Source organism: Meleagris gallopavo, chromosome Z (genome assembly GCF_905368555.1).
Source record: "Meleagris gallopavo chromosome Z, MGAL_WU_HG_1.1, whole genome shotgun sequence".
Classification (NCBI taxonomy): domain Eukaryota; kingdom Metazoa; phylum Chordata; class Aves; order Galliformes; family Phasianidae; genus Meleagris; species Meleagris gallopavo.
In genome coordinates this window covers 70,978,899-70,999,549 of record NC_139435.1, presented here as the reverse complement: position 1 = coordinate 70,999,549, position 20,651 = coordinate 70,978,899, and the positions used below count along the sequence as shown (strand labels likewise).

General features: G+C 36.4%; 1 protein-coding gene across 6 annotated transcripts in view; it reads left to right on the top strand.

Moving 5' to 3' along the window:
* The window catches only part of SRFBP1 (serum response factor binding protein 1), a 64,890-nt gene that overhangs the window by 24,971 nt on the left and 19,268 nt on the right, over positions 1–20,651 (top strand). For 5 of the 6 annotated variants that reach the window (XM_085213938.1, XM_085213940.1, XM_085213939.1 and 2 more), the window contains 3 exons: positions 394–482; positions 1,418–1,490; positions 18,933–19,004. In XM_085213938.1, the coding sequence (XP_085070064.1) occupies positions 394–482; positions 1,418–1,490; positions 18,933–19,004 (234 nt within the window). Of the gene's footprint in view, positions 1–393; positions 483–1,417; positions 1,491–13,795; positions 13,838–18,932; positions 19,005–20,651 lie in introns of those variants that run through there. The other variant, XM_085213941.1, reaches the window with a different exon arrangement.

The following is a 20,651-nucleotide window of genomic DNA, read 5'->3' as shown; positions in this document are numbered from 1 at the left end:
CAATGAAAATAAGATGAACTAATGGAAAAGTACCATTTTACCAGGACAGAAATAAACAAACTGAAGGCAAAAGATGAATCTTTACAAATCTGTAGCTCAGCCTGACTCTAAGAATAATATTAAAATATGGCTAGTTAGGAATGTCTTGTCTTCTGTTTAGATTTGAGATGCATTTTTAGACTGTCGGTTGTTCTTCCTCAGATGTTTGTGAAAGCGGTTTGACTTTGAATGAAATCTTAATTTGTTTCAACTGGAATTTGGTTAGCAGCAGAACACACTGTTTTCAAGAATGGCTTTTGTTGATTTCTAAAATGCAAGTTAATGTAACATGTATTTTATATGGAAATTCATCAAGACCGAGGAGGTTCATATTGTCTTCCTTCTTTCTGACAGGTTGTGAAGATGAGAAAAGATGTGAAGAAAGCCAGAGTCCTGACCATTCGCAGACTGACCAGACACATCGGGAAATTGAAGTTGAAAAAGTCAGTTTTAAACATCATTGTTCTTCTTTGTGTTTTAATAAATGAGATAGTAACTGGATTGTCATCCTAATAACAGGGACAAGGGGTAAACATGTATTACATAGAAAACTTAGGGCACGCTGATATATTTATTCTATTACTTGTATTTTTACTTTATTTTAGATAGATACAAAATACTAACTGAAAAGTAGTTTAATGAAGTAGAACGGAGCTAACATGTTTTGAAGGATTTAGTATTTGAAAGTTAATCACCACAAAGGACCTTTTGCAGCACTTCCAAAACCATCAGACTTGATTTTTTATGCTCTTCTGCTCTTTATCATAAATTGTCCATTATTTTCTCACTGCAGTTCTCTGCAAATTTGTATAATAAAAAATATTATTTAGAATGTATATTTATACAAGTTATGCTTTTTTAATAATTAGTGTTAATATTATTAAAGCAACATTTTCAAGATTGTACTTTTAAAGATAACTGTCCCAAAGCAACTTGTGTTATCTCAATGGAGATAAAAAAATAAAAATAGGGCAAGTTTGTTACAGTGTTTGAAATGTAAATTGAATGTACTATTCTTCCATAAACTTAGCAAATTGTATGGGCCTAGAAAAGATCTATATTTAAATATTGCAGATCTTAGAATGCAGTTCTGTTTGAAATAGCAGTATCTCCTATGTGTTGATGGTAGGAATTGTAGTCATTCTCTTCTAATCAAGTAATGCTTGTCCTTTCGATTATTTTGCTAAATCTTCAGTGTTTTTTTTCTTCTGTTCAAAACAGGAGAAACATTGTAGTACTGAGCCACTCTTCACCACAGTGTTCATCATATCAAGGGAATGTGATTGTGCTCATTCTTAGGATAGCTTGGTAGTATGACCATTCTCTAATAAAAAAGTGAATAAAACTCAGTTTTTTTTAATAAAGACTTCATTTACAGGGGTTCAGAAAACTTGAAGATAAAGAACCAAAAACGAGTTGAGAGATTAATAGAAGAAATCCACGCTATGAAGGTATTACCATATTTATATATTTACATATTAAATATACTTAAGTTTAGCAATAAAAAGCTTTGTTTTTTAGGACTGCGTTATTGAATCCTACCTGGAGAATTTTCTAAGTCAGGTTTGCTGTTACTGTAACATATCTGGTAAATCAAGAGTGTTTCCACATTTCCATCTTTGTTTGCTGCATCTGTCAAGTTGTTGAACAGTTTGAGTGTTTAACTTGCCAAACTAAACTTGAATTTGTCTGGATGAATGTTGCTTGAAGTTTGTACTTTGACAGTGTAAGTGCAGGAATTAATTTCTTTGTGCCAATTAAGACGGTAAGAAGTGTTTTCCATTATTGATCATGGTATTGTCAGTATCAGTTCTCATAGCTTGACATGACATACTACTGGAATATTGCTTTCAGCTTTAAAGTTCTGTTCTAGTTTTTGAAACCTTATCTTCAAGAAGCAGGTAGCATGGGATTCAGTTTTTTCTTTTTTCTTTTCTCCTGCTGTTGATACACTTTTTGTATTTTTTTGCATTATGATGTATAAGCAAATGCTTCAGAAGTTTTATAACTTCATAATGTTCTCTATTTCTTGTATCTTGATTTTAGCAGATAATGCTTACAACTACATATTTTGAAATGGGTGTAGACTCCAGATGTCCGCACAAGCATTCTCTGTTGCGTGAGAGAACTACTTTGACGTTAAATGACTGTTTGGGTTTTTTTTTCCTTGATCACTACAGTGGTTGAATGACCTTTACCTGTTTGTTTATTTATCTATCAATTAGCATAATCTTCAAAAGAAGCTGGTTAATAGAAAGGCTTCATTAATCCATTTCCATGACATGCTTTTTGCCTGATTCATCAGATGGAATCTCATGGATTTTTAGCATATTATTTGTAAAACAACTGAGCTTCCACAATTCAGTAAAGGGGAAAAGGAAATGTTCATCAGAGAATTGCAGGATTGGGATGGACCTCAAGAAATCCTTGAGTCCAACCTTCCTGGTAAAGTAGGTTCTCCACAATAGGTCACTATCACTGTGCTGCTCTGTAAGAGAGTAGTCAAACAACGTAAGGGTTGTCCACACGGTGCTTTTACTTCCATGACTGGCTCATACAGACATCCTACCACCATACAGCACAGCCAGCACTCAAGACTGTATTGTCCACATATGTTTTGTAAGTTGATAGAAACTTTCTTTCAGTCTATTTTTTTCCCGTGCTCCTGCACTTAACAACAGTGGTTGGACTTGGTTTACCCCACTCAATTCTAAGTAATTTACAATCGGTTAAAATGCCTCCATGTCTTCTGGTCTGTGTATATACTGGGTGTAGAAATGTTTCTGGAAGGAAACAGATGTCTAATGCACTTAACAACCTTCCTGGGCTACCTGTTTCTGTGAAGATGGAATCTAGAATAACAAGGCCTCTAAACTGAGATATCTGGAGATAAGTGGCTGGTTCTGGTATTCATACTGTTACATACTGCTTTGAAAAAAAAAAAAACACAAACCTTTAATAGTGAGGTTGTCATTTGGCTAAGCAGAGAATGAGCCGTGTGGAATTAAAGGAACACCTCAGTTGTCAGTAGTGACGCATTGATGGTACTTGAGTTTCATAAGTGCAGGTCCTGTGAGTGTTAACTGTAAGTCTGATTGTTGAGGGAGGACAGATTTGTAATTTGGAGAGTGGTAAATAAAGTTTGCTTTGAAATAGTTTGAACAGGAGGAGTGAGCAGCAGAGAAGGAGGAAAAACTCTTCAACTTCCTGGGCAAATAGCTATTAAATCAGTAGTCCTTTTTGTTTAAAGAAAAAAAAAAAAAAGCACCAATATTATATTCATACAATTTTAATAGCAAAAATTAATTTTCTTGGTTGTTTTTGTTGATTTTTTTCTTCTAAAATAAACAAATAAACACTTTCTGACTATACAGTATATTTGTTTCTTAAATAAAAATGCCTGTTCTTTTTCTTATGAATCACAATCTGAAAGGCACTAGTTGTTCACATATTTTTTCAGCATTGTTGGGTTTTAGACTAAGAGACCTTTATGGAGTTGGCATAGAAATATTCCTTATTCATCATGGAAAAGAAACAAGACAGCTTTCACATAAGTCATTCAAATTCCCTGACACAGTAGAGTTTATACTGGTAGAACATCACACTCAGAAACCTTTTCTTAAGTTATTGATCAATGTTATTGAGTTATTGAGCAATGATTTCATATGGAACACTTTACATAACATGATAATGTATTTTCAGTTTTTTAGGAAATAATAGAATAGAAATGGTTAATAAGGTACATTGATTATTGGTCCACAAAGGTTTAACTTAAAGCAGACTTGCATCATCCAAGCTAATCCAGCAGTTTTGATGTGTGGATCATAAGCACAGGTCAGAGGGGATGCAAATCCTTTTGAAACTTCTGTGTGTGCAGAGTACAGAAACAGGTTGTTTTTGTTGCAACCTGTAGAAATAGTCCATACACTACTACTGCTTAGTGTTTTATGTAAGAAAATTCTCTTCTCTCCTACTGAATGTTTAGGCTTGAGGCTGCAAATCTATAGAATTTCAGCTGGGAAAAAAGAAAAAAAGAAAAGAAAAACACCCACTTCCATGCCAAAAAAAAAAATTCATCGCTGTGGCCAGAGTGGATAGGAGCCAGAAAGTAGACATCAAATCAGAATCTGACAGCATTTACAGATAAGAGATTTTTTTTTTTTATGGCTGCGTACAGCATCTAGAACTTATTCATTCTTTGCACAAAGTGTTTCTGTTTTAATTAATTAATAACTGGGTTAATTGCTTGCATTAGTTCTCAAATCAATTGGAATAGAACAGTGTTTTTTGAGTTCTTCGGGATTTGTTTTGCCAAAACTCCATACATTATTTTCTAAACAATTCATGAATAATGATAAGAAAAACAGTGATTATTCTTGTCTTTCTAATGTGGTTTTACTGTTTTGAAACAATGAATTGTATGTATGGTAGTTGTTTTTGTTTCTCAGGTGTAATGATTTTTCCAAAGTGGATTAATTATACACTGTAGAGTTGTTCTTACCATAGTTATGAAGCTAGAATATTTTCTAAAATTCCTTTATACAAATACGACTGATTGTCTAGTAAATTCTTAGTAGTGGGTAATTTACCTTGAATTATCCAAACTTATTTTCTGAAACTAGAAGACAGCATGAATAAACAGGAAGTAAGGACTGACTGCTTGGGAAGATGTAAACGCTTTGAGTGCTCAAAGACAGTGTTAGAAAAGTCAGGTGTCAGCTTGAGATCCATTTTGTGAGGAGTGTGTAGTGGCAGAAAGAGTGGCTTCTATAAATATATTGAGAGGAGAAGTTAAAGTGAAATACGGGTTCATCATGAGGTAGGGGACAGTGGCAGAAGATATGGAAAAGGGTGGTTGTTTGCTGTTTGTATGGTTTTCCACTCTTGTTTTTAGTCTGTCTGTTCTGCCCTTCAGCCTTAGTTTCCAGAGCTTATGGAGTCTTTGGGAGTAAAGTGTCACCCAAAGTGATGTTGCAGTTAAGGAGTGCATAAAACTTATCTGGTCCCACTGACTTGTATAAGTTTTACTTGGGTTGTAAAAGGAGCTGGCTGATGTCATGAGTCTGCTTTCATCTAAGCAAATGCAACCTGGTCAGTCTCAATTTAATCTCTGGAAATCTACCTAGAAGATAGTTCCAGGAACAGAAATGGTAGGAAAGTGACTGGGAGTATCTAGAATTGGTTTACTTAGGGTAAATTATGTCTGATTGATCACATTAGCTTCTAAGATGATATGACTGGTTGTATGAGCAAGAGGGAACCAGCGGCAGTTCTATACCTTGACTTTAGGAAAGCTTGTGACTTGATCTCCTTCGAGCCTTTGAGAGAGCAGCAAGAATTCATGGAATAAGATAAAAAAGAAAGATCACAACCCTAAACTTTGAAAGAAAATTGAATTTTTTAGGCTCCTGCTTAGAATCTCATGGGTGTCCAGTCCTGGAGGGAAATCCAGGAGATTTTGATTTTTCAGAGTTCACCTCCTCCTAACTTAAAGATTTAGCTATTCCAACACACAGAAAGTTAATCAAAAGGCAGTAGGAGGCCTGCAGGATGAGCAGAGAGATCCTGATGAAATAAGATGTGAAAGGAAAGTATAAAAAGAGGTGGAAACAGTCACATGATCTGTGACGGTGATAGACACTGACCAAGTGTGCATCTGGAGTTGAATAAGGCAAGGAAAGTTCAACAAGAGCAGGTGTAGAGTCTTGCGCTTGGGGAGAAATAGCATGCATGAGTACAGATTAGGAGGTCATCTGCTGAAGAGGATCTCTATGGAGAAGCACTTGGGTGTTCTTGTGGGCAGCAAATTGGCCATGAGCCAATAGTGTGCTCTTGTGTCCAATAAGGCCGTACTGGGGTCCATTTAAGAGTGTGGTCAGCAGAACATGGGAGTTGCTTCTTCTCCTCTGCTGTCCCCTGGTGAGGCCACATTTACAGTACTGTGTCCAGTTCTGGGCTCCCCAGTTAGAAAAAGACAGGGATCTCCTAAAAGGAGTCCAGCAGAGAGTCACAAAGATATTAAAGGGCCTGGAGCATCTCCTATACGAGGAAAGACTGAGTAACCTGGGTCTGTTCAGACTGGGGAAAAGAAGACTGAGGGGGGGATCTGATAGATGTTTGTAAATATCTAAAGGGAGGTGGGGGTAAATGGATAAGCTTGGGCTCTTCTCAGTAGTGTGTACTGAAAAAAGGAGGAGTAATAGCCTAAAACTTGAACATAGGAAGTTGCATACAGATGTGCAGAAGAACTTTTCAGTAAGGCTGATGGAGCACTGGAACAGGTTGCTCTGGCAGGTTGTAGAGTCTCCTTCTATGGAGATACTCAAGACACATCTGGACACCTCCATGTGCAACCTATTGTAGGATATCTGCTTTAGCAGGGGGTAGGACTTGAAGCTCTCTTGAGGTCCCTTCCAACCCTTCGAATTCTGTGACTCTATGAAGAGTTTCAACAGCGAAAGGAAGACTGGGGAAAAATGTGAGCCTTCTCCTGAATGGACAGAGGATTTCTGATGAAGGATATTACAAAGATCAAGGTATCTTCATTCCTGCATTTAAATGGTAAGGCCAACCTTCAGGAACCTTGGGTCCCTGAAACCAGTGGGAAAGTACATACCAAAGAAGATTTACAGAGTAGAGTCAGGTTAGGGAACATTTAAACAAAGTGGACAAATGCAAGTCAGTGGGATCTGTTACAATGCACCCATGGTTGAAGAGTAAGCTGACCATTGTCATTTATGCCAATCATCTTTGAAAGGTCTGGGCCATTGGGGGAAGATTCCTGAGAACTGAAAAGTAAATACCACTTTTAGCTTCAGGATGAACAACAAGGAAAAATCAGGGATATTGTAGGCCAGGTGATGTCTCCTTAATTGCCACTATAATGGTAGGAGCAAATAGTGCTGAAAACTATTTACAAAAAAAATAAAGGGCAAGCAGCTTATTTGGAGTAGTCAGCCTGGATCTATGAATGGGAAATCACACTTGGCTGAACCCGTGGCCTTCTATGTTGAGCTGACTAGCACAGTAAGCAAGATGAACAGCAGAGTTTTTTCTTTTCTCTACTTCAGTAAAATTTTTGACACTGTATGCCATAACATTCTCATTGACAAATGGCAGTAACATGGAAGATAAATCCTGAAGTGGATCAAAAACTAGCTGGGATGCAGAACAAAAAGGGGTTTTGTAGTATGATGAAGCCTGCTCAACAAGAGGCTAGTAACTGGTAGTACGCCCAAGCGCAGAACAGTGCTGTATTTAGATCTCCTGTAAGGATAGGACAGAGCTAAAGTTTGAAAATAAGTAATTGGAAAGAGCTCACCAGACAGTTGTACTGCCTTTCAGAATGATTTAGAATTGAGGAATTGGACAGAGAGGAACCTGATGAACTTTAGCAAAGGAAGACACAAGCTCATCCACCTCTGATGCTGAGGGCCAGTGTCATAAAAAAGGAGGCATCGGTTCTGTCCCATTTTTAATCTTTAAGTGCTTCACGTTTTCACTTGTACATTACTTCCAATCATGTGGATTCCAAAATGAGTTATCTCACGTTTAATAGAACTGCTAGTCAGTCTACTGTTCTTCCCTCTTCTCAGGAGGTCAAGATATTTTAACTGAGCAAACTTAACAGCCTTTACATTGAAAAGCTGGTGTTTTTTTTGTTGTTGTTTTTTTCCTAGATTGCAAGTGTAAAATAATATGTTGAGTTATTGAAAAGAAAATTAAGAGGAAAAATGTGGGGAAGAAGCTTATACTGTATAATTTCAAGTTGGGATGCAGAAGCAACTGACAGCCATTCCTACTTCTATATTTCATTATGATAACAGAAATAATGACTTTTTTTACATCAAATACTGCTTTAGATTGTACTTATTAAATATAAAGACAGTAAATTTAACGCTTGCTTTATTTTAAGACTCTATCATTGACAAAATACTTAAATAGAAGCAGTTGTCATGTGCTGCTTTTCTTGTAAAAATGTAAGATTTTTAGTTACAAAGTGAAAACAGATTACAAAGACAGCATTTTGTTGGATTTGAGACAACTTGAGGAAAATATTAAAGTAGGTTCTAAATAAAGGCTGTCAACTATCTTAAAAATATGGCTTGCAGATGAAGCTTTTTTCTATTGAGTCTTGCATAAGAATTTTACTACTTTGTTTTTGAGATTCTTTTTTTTTGTAAGGATGCAAAATAAGCTATTTTCACTTTTTCAGCAATATGGCTTGCAGATGAGACTCCATCTCCTTTCTGAGTCCTACATAAGTATTTTTATTTCTTGCTTTAATAAAGATGCAACCTTTGCAGTAGTACCATAAACAAACTAATGAAACCCATATGCCTTAATTTATTTGAAAATTGAGCAGCGACAGCAAACCAAAACACTTCTTGTTACTATTATTCAAAATAACCGGAGAAGTGTCAGCATGTTCTTGTGCTCATTTTGAAAAATGTATCTACATTCCAAATATACACATTCCAAATATAAACTCATTTTGTTGTTAAGTTTTTCATAATTCATGTAATTTTGAGGTAGAAAAGAGTATGTCTTTAAGCATTGCATAAATTTACTGTGTAGTTTGGCCATCTCATGCTGTGGTGTAAGTATTTCTGCAGCAGTTCCAGTCAATCTCTTGCTGTATACCACCCTTTGTAGTTTCATGTTTTTCTAGAGCAGCTAAGAAGAGTATTTCCAGAAGACAGTAAGTCTGTTTAGTCATTGTGGTGGATCTGTGCTAAACTCAGTCCTGTGCTAAACTCAGTCCTGCACTACTCTCAGCCCCCTTAATCAGCGGCCCTTTCTGGGACTCTGTCTTCTGATGAAATTTTGACACAGAAATTACATCTCTTATTCTTCACAGCTGTAAAAGAAATTCTTTTTAAATAGTGCGGTAAAGGTTTTATTCTTATTCCCTCTAGAGAGAAATTTCTTATTTCTGTTGAGGGAAGCAGGAGGCCTACCGTAAATCTCTTTATGGTCACACAGAAACTGATTAATTCAGAATGGTGACTGCAGCTGCTATGATTTTTTTATTCTAATTGATTGCTTTTGTGTGTAATTTTCCTCATGGTTGCCTCCTGCTTACAAGGAATATGTATAAAGTCTGTTCTGGGAATGTAATACTAATGTAAACATGACTTCAGTGCTGGACAGTCTCATTGGCACTTCTGTTAAGGAAAAGATTTAGTGAGCATGTGGGTGAATAGGATAAGGCAGAATAATTGTATGTTTAGGAAGTGAAAGTAATGTCCTGCAAATGAGTGGGAGTTCTAAGATATCAATACATGCAGTAAATATTGCCCACTGAATCAATATCTAGTCTTAACTATTCTAAATAGTCTTTGGCCATCTTTTACCAAAGCCTCTGTTTAAAAAGAAAAAAAAAAAATCTTTTTTTTTTTTGTTTTGTTTTGTTTTTTTGTTGTTGTTGGAGATAGTAAGTGAAAGACAGACATGTGTGACTAGCAATCACAGTGTTGGAAAGGTAGCAGTGCTGTTCTGTGGGGGTCTATGAGAATGAATGTTGCAGAGCTTGATGATCCAGAATCCTAAGATAGTGAAAATATGAGCACCAAAGCACTGCAGAACAGAATCACGAAATGGAACAACTAGGCAATGAAATGACTAAAGAAATCCTGTAATAATGCATGCAAAATAATACATGTGGTAGTGAATTAATGCTTTGTTTTCATTGGATCTGAATTGTCTGTTATCAGTGAGAAGGTGGATTTTGGAGTTACCATAGCCATGTGAAATTGCTGTATTGTTATCCCATGTCTTCAGGCAGAAGACAGTCTGTTCCTGTTTGAATCCATATATACTGTGTAAGTCTTCATACTGTAATTTGAGAGGGAAAAAAAAGGTTAAACTAAAAGAAGTATAAAGAAAAGTGGCAAGGATGATATGAGGTGTGATTTGGCATCTTTGATTTCTGCGTTTGAGAAATTATCTGAAATGATTATCTTAGTTTGTTTTTTTTTTCTTTTTTTTCTTTTTTTTTTCTTTTTTTTTTTTCTTTTTTTCTCATCTCTGGCACATGAAATAGGAGGTTTACCTTGTGCATCTTTCACACATCTCATCACACTTCATCTCTAGCAAAGGTCAAAGGTAATTTATTTTCTTTACTATACACTTTAAGAAGAGATAGAAGGAGTATTTCTCTGAGAGGAAGCAATTGGAAAAAGGAAGTCTTTTCTTGCTCCATTGCATCTGTTCTCTGAACTCATTTTTTTTCATGCCCTCTGGAAGTGGATGAGAAAGGGCTGTGTACGTGGTTCTCTGTTTTTGTGCTCTTCCATCTCTGTCCACACCTCTTTGGTTTCTTCTACTTTCATTAATAATTTCCATTTCTATGTAAAAGCAGATTCTAGCAGATAGAGCTTATCAACTGAATGGCATCCATCTGTCTGTCACTGTCTTCAGCGGGAAGTTGGTAGCATATCCTTTTCCTGGCTGCTTTGTGCTCTTACAGGCAGGCACAGAAAAAAAGTGTAGCTAGCTGTACGTAGCGTCCCCTTCTGGCAGGCACTCTGTTTTTCTTCAGTTTTTACAAAAACAGTTCATCTGGCAACAAGTGCTGTTGGCAACAATTGTGAATACCAGGGATAGTAATTCAAAACTGAAGATAGTTCCAGCCAGCACAAGGCTGCTTGGAAGTATGTTAACCCTGAAATTGCATGTGGTTGCTATTTTAATAATAGAAAAGCAGTGTGGAACAAACTGCCAGTACAGAGTGAAGTTAGAGCTTGTACCAGTCCAAGAGAACACTGACATTCAGAATCAAAAGATGTTGAAGGAAAAAATACTTAAATACTGATCAGTTTGGCATCATCATGTTTGCTATATTGAATAACATAGCTTGTTTTTTCCTTTTTGTATAACTTTTTAAATCCTTCTCACTGTAGTTATTTTCATAATACCTTCCACTTTTGAAATTTTCACAAAATTACAGACTTTCTGATTCTTTTTTTGTGCTACGATGAAAAGAGTGACTGTTGCTCCCTAAATGTGGCTACTGAATCAAATGAGAACCTCCGAAATTAAACAATTCATTTAATCTAATTAATTAAATAAAATGCCAAGTTCACAGTGTTCATCTCTGTAGACTGATGTAATTGCTGGCATTTGACTTGCATACCTCTTGAAATATTAAATTAGTTTATAAACGTGGCAGAAAAGAGCAGCTTATACTTGCCAAATAAATTTGGGTATTTTACAACAGCTTAAACAAGCTAGCTATGTTAACTCTTGTTTAAGGTTTCTTTCTTTTGTTATTTAACTGTATAGCTAAGTATTGATCCCTCAGATTCAACAGTTTGCTTTTAAGAGAAATTGTATAAAACAGCAGAATTTAGCATAGCAGAATATTTACAAAGAAGAAATTTTTAATTTATACAAAATCCCATTTACAATAATAATGAGTTCAGTTTGGTGAGAATTTTAATAGCATTATTTTTCTAGATAGCACTAAAAACAGAATACTTGAGAGAATTTTAGTGTGAAAACTAGATAAAAACTCACAGGTTGACACTGAATTTCACTTGGATCTAAACTGAGACAGCAATACTGTAGACATTTAGTAATGTTTAAAATTGGTGCCAGCAAAAACCTGACACCAGTATAGATTAAAAAAAGAACAATTGCTAGGCTAGTTCCACTTGAAATACATTCTTGCATTCCCAGTGATTAACTGTAGTTTTGGAGTACATTTTTTAACAGGTTAGTGAGAATTAGTTCTCATCAAAATCGAATGCTGTGTATTAACCTAAACTGAGACTGCAGTAGCTGTTGATCTTTTGTTCTATTTCGTTCTGATCATTTCCTGTGGTGACTTCTTTCATTTTGTTACTTTAAAAGGCAAAATAACTTCTGGTATTTTTTTCTTAATTTGTACTGTAGTATTCCTGCCTAAATTGTTTTCAATACAACAAAGCTGAAAATTAATGATTTCAAGGAAGAGATTTTTTAATTTTGAGATGTAGTATATTGAGATAAGAAACAAGTTAAAATAACATTAGATTCTAAAAAAGTTTTAGAAATTGAAAGCAATTGATGAAGAATGCAAAGTCATACTGAAAAATGTGGTATTTCCTTGAGGATGCACTTCAGAAAATTAGCAACTGTAAAACCCTTTCTTTTTATATCTTTTTTTTTTCATTGAAATACATGATCTAGATGTTTGAGAAGTGAAAAATATTGAAATTACTGTAGAATGTAATAACAATCTTCACTCATAATGGCAGAGGAGAACATATTTAAATAATAATTCATTTAATTTGTCTGCAGTTAGAGATGAAATGTATTCATTTTTACTAGATGAAACCTGTGGTTTCAGTATGTGATGATATAGCATCAAATCACCCATCAGATTCTGGGGGAAGCCACAATGCTGGTTGAACAGAACATTCTTGTATGAGACCTCTTTTTGTTGTGGTTTTGCTTTCTGGTAGCTGTCTGTTCTTTAAGATTTGAGTATTTACAATAAGATTTGACTTCTGTGGAAAACTGAATCTGGGTATCCACTTCCAGCCTGCATCAGACCAAGTTGCCTGTAAGTTGAGCAGAAGTTTAATTTTGTGGAATGTCTTATTAAAACGCTGCGTCCTTGAAACATTCAAATTTCTGAAACAGCATTTATTCAAACAATATTAGTACATATTCTTAAGGCAGTTCATAGTGAGGAGTCTGTGCAACAGGCAGGGCATTGCTACTTCACTGTAAATTCCTACTGTATATCTCTCACTGTAATGTGACTTGTAATTTTAATTTACAAAAAAGAATACATTATAATTTTTCTGGTTTATTTACCTTGTCTGTATGAACTTTGAGTGCATGCATACCTCAAACATTCAGTCTTCACATTGTCGGTGTATTACTTTATACTAAATGAAAATGATTGGGAATTCATTCTCTTAAAAGACAGTCACCCTGTAATCTTTTGTTGTTATTCTTTAAGTTTCTCTTAATAACCAGTAGGATACTGTGTATTTTTATAAGCCCTGAATGCTTGCATCACATGTCATCTCCATCTGTAATTTTAAAAGCAAGGTTTGATGCCAGGGAGATAGCAAAACAGACAGTGGCAGGGGCAAGTGAGTAAACTCCCTTATTTGCTCTCAGTGCAGGGTGCAGGCTGTAGAGTAAATATGCACAAACATTAGAAGTACTGAATGTCGTCTTGTCAGGGAGGTGAGTTGCCAGGAGAAAGGTAGAGAGATCTTGAAACACAGTGTGAGTAGACTGACCATATCATGTTTTGGGATTTTTTTGTACTTGGCATAGTTTTGTCTACAGATAAATGCTTTTAATTGCATTTTACTTAAATCAAGCATGAACTGAGCTTAACCTGGAAGACATAACAAGGCCTTTCCAGGGGAAGCATGGAGGAAGTTATTCTGTAAACCAGGGACACCTAAGTGCTGGAGTTTCCCTGCCCCAAAATGTGGTAGTGTGAGTCGCACCTTCAGCTGCATGGGCTGTGGAACTGACACATCTGCAATTGGACATGTTTTTTGTTCTTTTTTTTTTTTTTTCCAAAAGACTGCTTTAAAATATAGATGCATTTTACCTCACAGAGATATTTAGAGATTTTTGAAGGGCAGTTACTCTGAACAAGTGACTTAGAAGTCAGTATACCTTCTTAACTTTCTGAATATCATTCAGATTTGGGCCTGTGACGACTATGACAGTGACAGTGCCATCCTGGATTCCATGTGTATCTACCTACCTCCAGTTAGACTGTTAGAAGCCCTCACAGGATTCTCACTCGTGGATGAAAACCTCATACCTGCTCAACTTGGTAATTCCAGCATAATGCTTTTTCTTTCACATGTATGAAGAAGTGATGGAAGTGTCTGCAGTCTGCTGCAACAGAAGATGATGGCAGGCCTTTTTAGAATGGAAAGAGTGAAATTCTGGGTTGAATTCCTGATGGAAAAATTCCATTTATTATTTGCCATCATTTCAAACTGTGCTGTATTTTTAATAGAAACACTTGGATATTAGGACTGGATATTTTTTATGGTTGCTAGTACTAGGATATTGCTACGATATTGATTCACCTAGTGGAAATCAACCTGTTTTTTGTCAGTTTTGGACAGGAAGATTTTAATGATTATCCAATCCATTTCTTAGCATCAGGTAAAGCAAATGGTGTGGTTGCATCATTCCAGGCATTCTAGTGTCCTTCAGCCAGAGAAGGCAAATGGATGTTCTGAGTTACCTGTTGCAGTGAACAAAGCAGAAAACTCAGTAAACCTAAGAGTGGATTTTCAAATGTCAAAAGCTTTACTCCAGAAGTTACAGTCGTGAACATGCAGCAGGTAACATGCTCGAAGTTTACCTAACATCAAGTTAGAGCTCTTGACGTGTTGCAAATTTCCGTAGTCTTCTCTGGAAGGATTTTATGTAATTTAAAAGTAATGGATAAACATGTTTGTAACCTGGATTGCCAGGATTCCACTGAGGAAAAAACTAAAGCCAAGTGAAAGCTTGAATTTCCAGGTGTCAGGGAAGGCTACAGGCTCTTTGTCCAGAATTAGAGTCCCTTTCTTTAGTATGATATTACCAAGAGAGAAACTGTGGCCCATTTTACCCCTTAAATCTGTAGTAGAAAATGAGAGCAAATACAAAAATATATGTACACATATAAACATAGGCAATGAGTGGACAAATTTTCATCCCTCAATATAAAAGTTTAACTACTTTGTAGTTGGTTTGTAACTATCAGAAAAGTAGCCACTACTCTAAAGTGCTTTTGTTCTTGTCTGCTGGAAAATTATATAGAGATAATGTAGATACTTCACTGTTCATATATGCATGAGTCATTGTTCCTGCCCAAGTATTTCTTTTTTCTAAAGTCTTGGGGATAAAAATTTCCTAAGCTAGTGTCACCTTTTCTTCACAATTGTTCTGCTATAACCAGTGATAGTATTGCATTTCTTTACAGTAGGACTTCACAGTTCAAGCAAATTCATGCTCTGATCATGGATTTAGTGTATTTTTAAAAGCATATAATCTTTTTAGAGAACCGTAGTGGATTCCTTTAACTCTTTGGAAGATATTCTGTTGAGCATTATCTGTTTTTGTGTAAGCAAACACATGCTTCACAACAGTAGTATTTTACAGAGAGTCAAAGAATACTTATGCTCTAAACAGTAACTAAAATACTGAACTTCTAGAGACTTTGAAAAGAGAAAAAATTGCTTAGGACTGGAAGCCATATAGTCACCACACACACACACACACACACACACACACACGATCTTCAGATGAGTTCTGCAATGAATGTATTTTCTACATTACTAAAGAACCTAGAAGAATTACAGAAAATATCAAAATGAGGCTGAAGGCTAATGAAATACATATGAAACTTGTTCATGAGAAGGTAGCCTCAAATACTCATTCAAGGGTAAGGAAGATGATAATGTCTCAGAAGATCTAAGTTCAGTGATGAGTAACAAACTACAGTTGAAATTTCACCAGAAATATTTGATATTAGGTATGGCTGTTGTGTTAGCAACTTATATATGTCCTGACTCTGTTAGTTGCTATTTTTAGAGAAATTCTTTAAGTGTAAGAAGAAGAAAATTATCATGTGGGGAAGGTAGATAGTGCATCATTTCATAAGGAAAGGCTTTACACTTGCATAGGTAAGAAAATTTGAAAAAATGGTGAGGAAAATGATTGAACTGATAAAGGTAAAAGGAAAATACTGGCCAAAACAAAATTGTCTGCGGATGACAGGTAAAATTTTTAATAGTTTGAGGACTGATTGTTTTCTAAATTGTTTTCACAGGCCTCCACTGGCAAACTGTTCTTCTGAGTCATCTGAAAGTGCCTTAGACAGCATAGCTAAGAATACATTTGGTGTGAATAATGTTGCATTTCTGAGTTGTGTCAAAACCTCATATGACAAGGTTGGAGTTTTTTTCCGTCATCCCTGGCTATTCTGTAAATCACATTTCCACTTGCTTTAGGTTAAAGCATGTATCTTTCTCACTATTACTTTGATAAAGAGTAATCTGAGCCACCATTACAAGTGTTGATATGATACTGTATTTTTAGATCCCATTTGTGCTTGATATACTTCTGTACAATATGGTCTTGTTTTCATATGTAAGACAGTTCCAGTTTATTTAAATAACCACATTGTTAAAAACAAAACAAAACAAAAACAACCCAAAACTGAAAGAACAGCCTTTGTTACATTTCCATAGGCAGTAAGGTGAAATTGCTGCCCACAGTGCTTGATGTGAAGCAGCAGGGCTGCCCCACAGCAATGCTCAGCTGTCTGGCTGCATGCTGTGTTGTCCCATCTGCCCATTTCAAAGTCCAGCCTTTCCTTACCTCTGGCTATCCCTTTTTCCATCCCACTCTAGTATTTGCCCACTCATAATTTGTTTTTCCCATTGTTGCCAGTTTTGTTGTACCACACCCAAATTTGGTTATTTTGGTGTGTGACTTTGTAGATAGATGTGACTGTATGTGCTGTTACTGGTAGGTCTATGTATGTACCATAAAAAGTGTAAAATTTTCTCCCCACGAGACTCCCAGAACTCCTCTCCAGCTTTCTCTGAAGTTTGTCTGTTCTTCACATGACTCTCCCTTAGAGATCTGTAACTGCATTGCTAACTTCTTGCATTATCTGTCACATCCAGCAATTTTCTTATGTCTAGTAGTTTTTCACATCCTTTTTATTCAGCTTAATCTCAGCTCAAGGCCTAGTCTGCCCCTGTGGAGGCTGTTATCTTGGCTTGAGCTCCAGGGAAGTGTGCATTAGATCTGCAGATCCTTCCCCTGCACGTGTCCTTGTCTCTTAAGGGGCTTCATGAGGGGGAATGGCTGTTTTCAAGGGTGGATAGTGATAGGACAAGGGGGAATGGTTTTAAATGGAGACAGGGGAGGTTTAGGTTAGATATTAGGAGGAACTTCTTCACACGAGGTGGTGACACACTGGAACAGGTTGCCCAAGGAGGTTGTGGATGCTCCATCCCTGGAGGCATTCAAGGCCAGGATGGATGTGGCTCTGGGCAGCCTGGCGACCCTGCACATAGCAGGGGGTTGGAACTAGATGAGTATTGTGGTCCTTTTTAGCCCAGGCCATTCTATGATGGATGGTGAGATGGAACACGGTCTGGAATCAGCCCATTCTCTCTTGCCTACCCATCATCCTCTTGAGGGATGATGAAAAGGCAGCCATTGAAAGGTCCACCTCCCCTGCCTGCTGAGTGCCTTTCCTCTTGTAGGAAAGAGATGAAACCCTGGATTTACAATAGAATCTGCTATCTGGCTATGGCCAGAACCAATTACACAAGTGCTACAGCTGGCAGACACTTTGTGCAAGTGGATAGGGGGTGTCAATGTGCAACATGAAGCACAACAGTAACAGCTACTGCTGGGACAACCATGAGTAAATACAGGGCCAACGAATGGAGTCAGATCAGGATGTAGGACCCCAAGTCTGTGCCATTGGTGCAGGGAGCTGCTGAAGGTTTCTGCTTCAGCCACTGGAGCAAGGGACAGCTTGTGTTCCAGCAGCCAGCTGCAGTGAGAGTGGGGATAGCACGTGTCCTTTGCACAGCTGCTGGTGGGTCTGGGGTGAAGGACTGCGGGTATGGCTGAAGCTTATCTTGCTTCTCTTTAAAAGAGAATGCTGCATTTAAATCCTTAAAAAAACAAAAAATATGCACATTTTTCCTGTGTGTGGGGGGCGATAGAATGAAGATCATATAAATTATTATATAGATTATTTTTAATATAAAGGAACACCTAGATTTAATGAAAATATTTGGTTGCAGCTCTTCATTCATAACTTCTAGCCGACTCTGACTATAAGGATGTCACTTAACCACCGTGTCCTAGTTTCACCATCTGTAAAACACTTTTGAAAGTCATGGAAAACTGAATCATAGGTCTTTTCCACCTCTAGATTCTATTAAGTCATCCAGCCTGTCCATCTGCCAGTATAAGTTTCCTACATTCACCAGTGTTTTTCCAGTCTGGGTTCTGTGTGCCAAGTGGTTGGGCTTCCACCAGTACCTATGGGAGATGAATTGCAGACCTTTAGATCTCAGCATGAGGAAGCTCTTCTGACACTAATAAATATTGACACAAATATCTTAATTGACAACAAGTGTTGCAGTTTACTATAAATTTGACTTAGGGCATGTACTTTCGTGGAGTTTCAGAAATTCAGCATAATTTTCTTCAAGTTGAAACCAGCAGCATTGTGATGTGAACAATATCTACACAACAAGTAGCAGAATAACTAGCTGTCTTTGTACAAAGTTTTCAGAACTATGAATACAAGTAATTTGGGTTCTGTATATCAGTAGTTAAACTGATTTTAAAGTCACCATCTGGCAAACAACTGGTGTTTTACATGTTTTATTAGATACAGTGGCCTAGAAAGAAAAGGCCAATACTTAGTGTATTTTACTGATAAGGTTAACAGATCATTTTGTAATGCAGTTTTTATACAATATGTATGTTAATGAAAAATCTGTCAGAGGTGTTTCATGAAATGTCCAGCTTCTAACCAATTCCACTTGCACAGGATTTTCATTCCACTGCTAATGGAAATTCTTAAGGCTGAGAATGAAAATTGCATCTTCATTAAACCCACAGAAGGGAGAATGGAGGGCTCTTTGTTCTTCAGTTGTTTTACTTTTCAACTTCAATTTCATGGCCTTAACTCTTTTGTGTATGTCAATAAGAAAATATATTATTTGCATAAACAACATCAAAAATTTCTATACATAACAACTGATATTCTTCCTTTAAGAAATCAGTGGAAGGCATCGTGAAATAATAGTACTTGTAAGGAAGATAAGCCTTAGAAAATAGTGGTAAAATCTGATCATAAAAAGAATAAATATGTCTTTCATCCACAGGAAATAAAGCCAGACCAAGTTACCAGACTTGCACTTAGGAAAGAAGTTAATTTTGACAGTATCTGCAGAAAGGTAAGGTTTGCTGATTTTGTTGCTCTATATCTGAAAGTGTGAGAAAATACATGAGCCTCTTATGATGATGTATTTACCTTATGCATGTGTGCAAGTGGGATTATCTGCATTTGCATAGTGTGTGATACATATTATACTGGATCTTAACTTAAATCTTTCTCCTGTTTCTAAAGTCATCACTCCAATAGGACATGTCTGCAAAAAATTGTATAGTCATTTTAGCACGAGTGGCTTTTCATTAAAGCTGGTGGGCTAACATCAGGACTAACAACAGGAATTGCCTACCAGGAAGCATAGTCTTTATAAATAGGTTTGTCATGTTTTCTAGTACTTTTACTTTTACATGGATTAGTTAATGTAAATAGTTACGCTCTCAACAACAGGTGAAAATAGGCTCTAAATATTTGAGAGGCAGAGAGAAATTTATCCATCTGAAAAGGACATTAGCCTGAAATAAAGGTAAAATTTTAATGCAGCCATTTCAGCACAGTGTTTCTCCTGATGTCCACTGACTAAATATTAACCAACTCATGATAGCTGTAGAGAATGAAATGATGACATTGGAAAGAGCAGAGAAAAGTAGCCTTTTAAGTGATATGCTGCAGAAACGGTCTTACAAAGCAATTCCAAATCAAAAATATCAGTAAAACAAATGGTAGGTTTTTCTCCAAGTTCTCCTAAATTTCTCTGGATGGGCAGCTGAGGACTGTGGAGCATCTGAGATCTGAAAAGCACATCATGCACAGTCAAATTTTAATGTAGCGTTTGATCATTTCCTCCTATTAGTGATGTAATTACACTCTATCAAAGCATGGCCATGTAAGGTGCAGCTCAGTTACCAGCATAGCATGCAGCAGGATATCACTGAAGCAAAGTGACATTAGTATACTAGAGAGGTCACAAGTTGGATCTTATTAATGTATTGCAGCTGTTCCAAAAGTAATACCTCCTATTTTATTATGTTGGCCCGTGACATCAGAGGCACATATTGGTAGACACTATTCTGCCCCTCTGCTGCCATCTACCATATGTTCAATATATCAGCCTTGTTCTGATTGCATTCTCAAGAAGTATAAAAGCCCCATAATGAAATACTTGATTCAGTTGTTTTGAAGGAGTTAATGGGTTTATATGTTTAAAATTGCATTGTCTAAGAGGACAATTCTGCTTTACTTGCCAAGAATATAACAGAGAGTATCAGTAATCTTACCAGTTTATTTTACCTATCCATTCTTTTTCCTAGAAGTTCTTCAGATATAAGCAGGGAATGGCAAAGGATAGGAGAAGGCTATGATGTTCTCCTAGCCCAGGATATTTCTCCTAGATAATATGATTCTTGTTTTCATAGTCATGGCTGAGTGTATATTTTTCAAATTTATTTAAAATTGGCTTTTATTTTGAAATAATCCTTGAAAACATATAATGCAGGTGTCTTGATGGACTTGTTTTTTAAAATTCTTATTTGTGTCACTTCCTGCTGCTAGTAGAGTTTTACAGCAGTATGAAAGACTTAATGTCACCTATTATAATGAATAAGTCTCATTTTAAAATAAACAAGTGTTTGGATGAGTTCTGATGCTGTTTTAAATCAACAGTCTAACTCTACCGTTGTAGTTCTCTTAACAAGTGGTAGCTGAGCCACTGAAA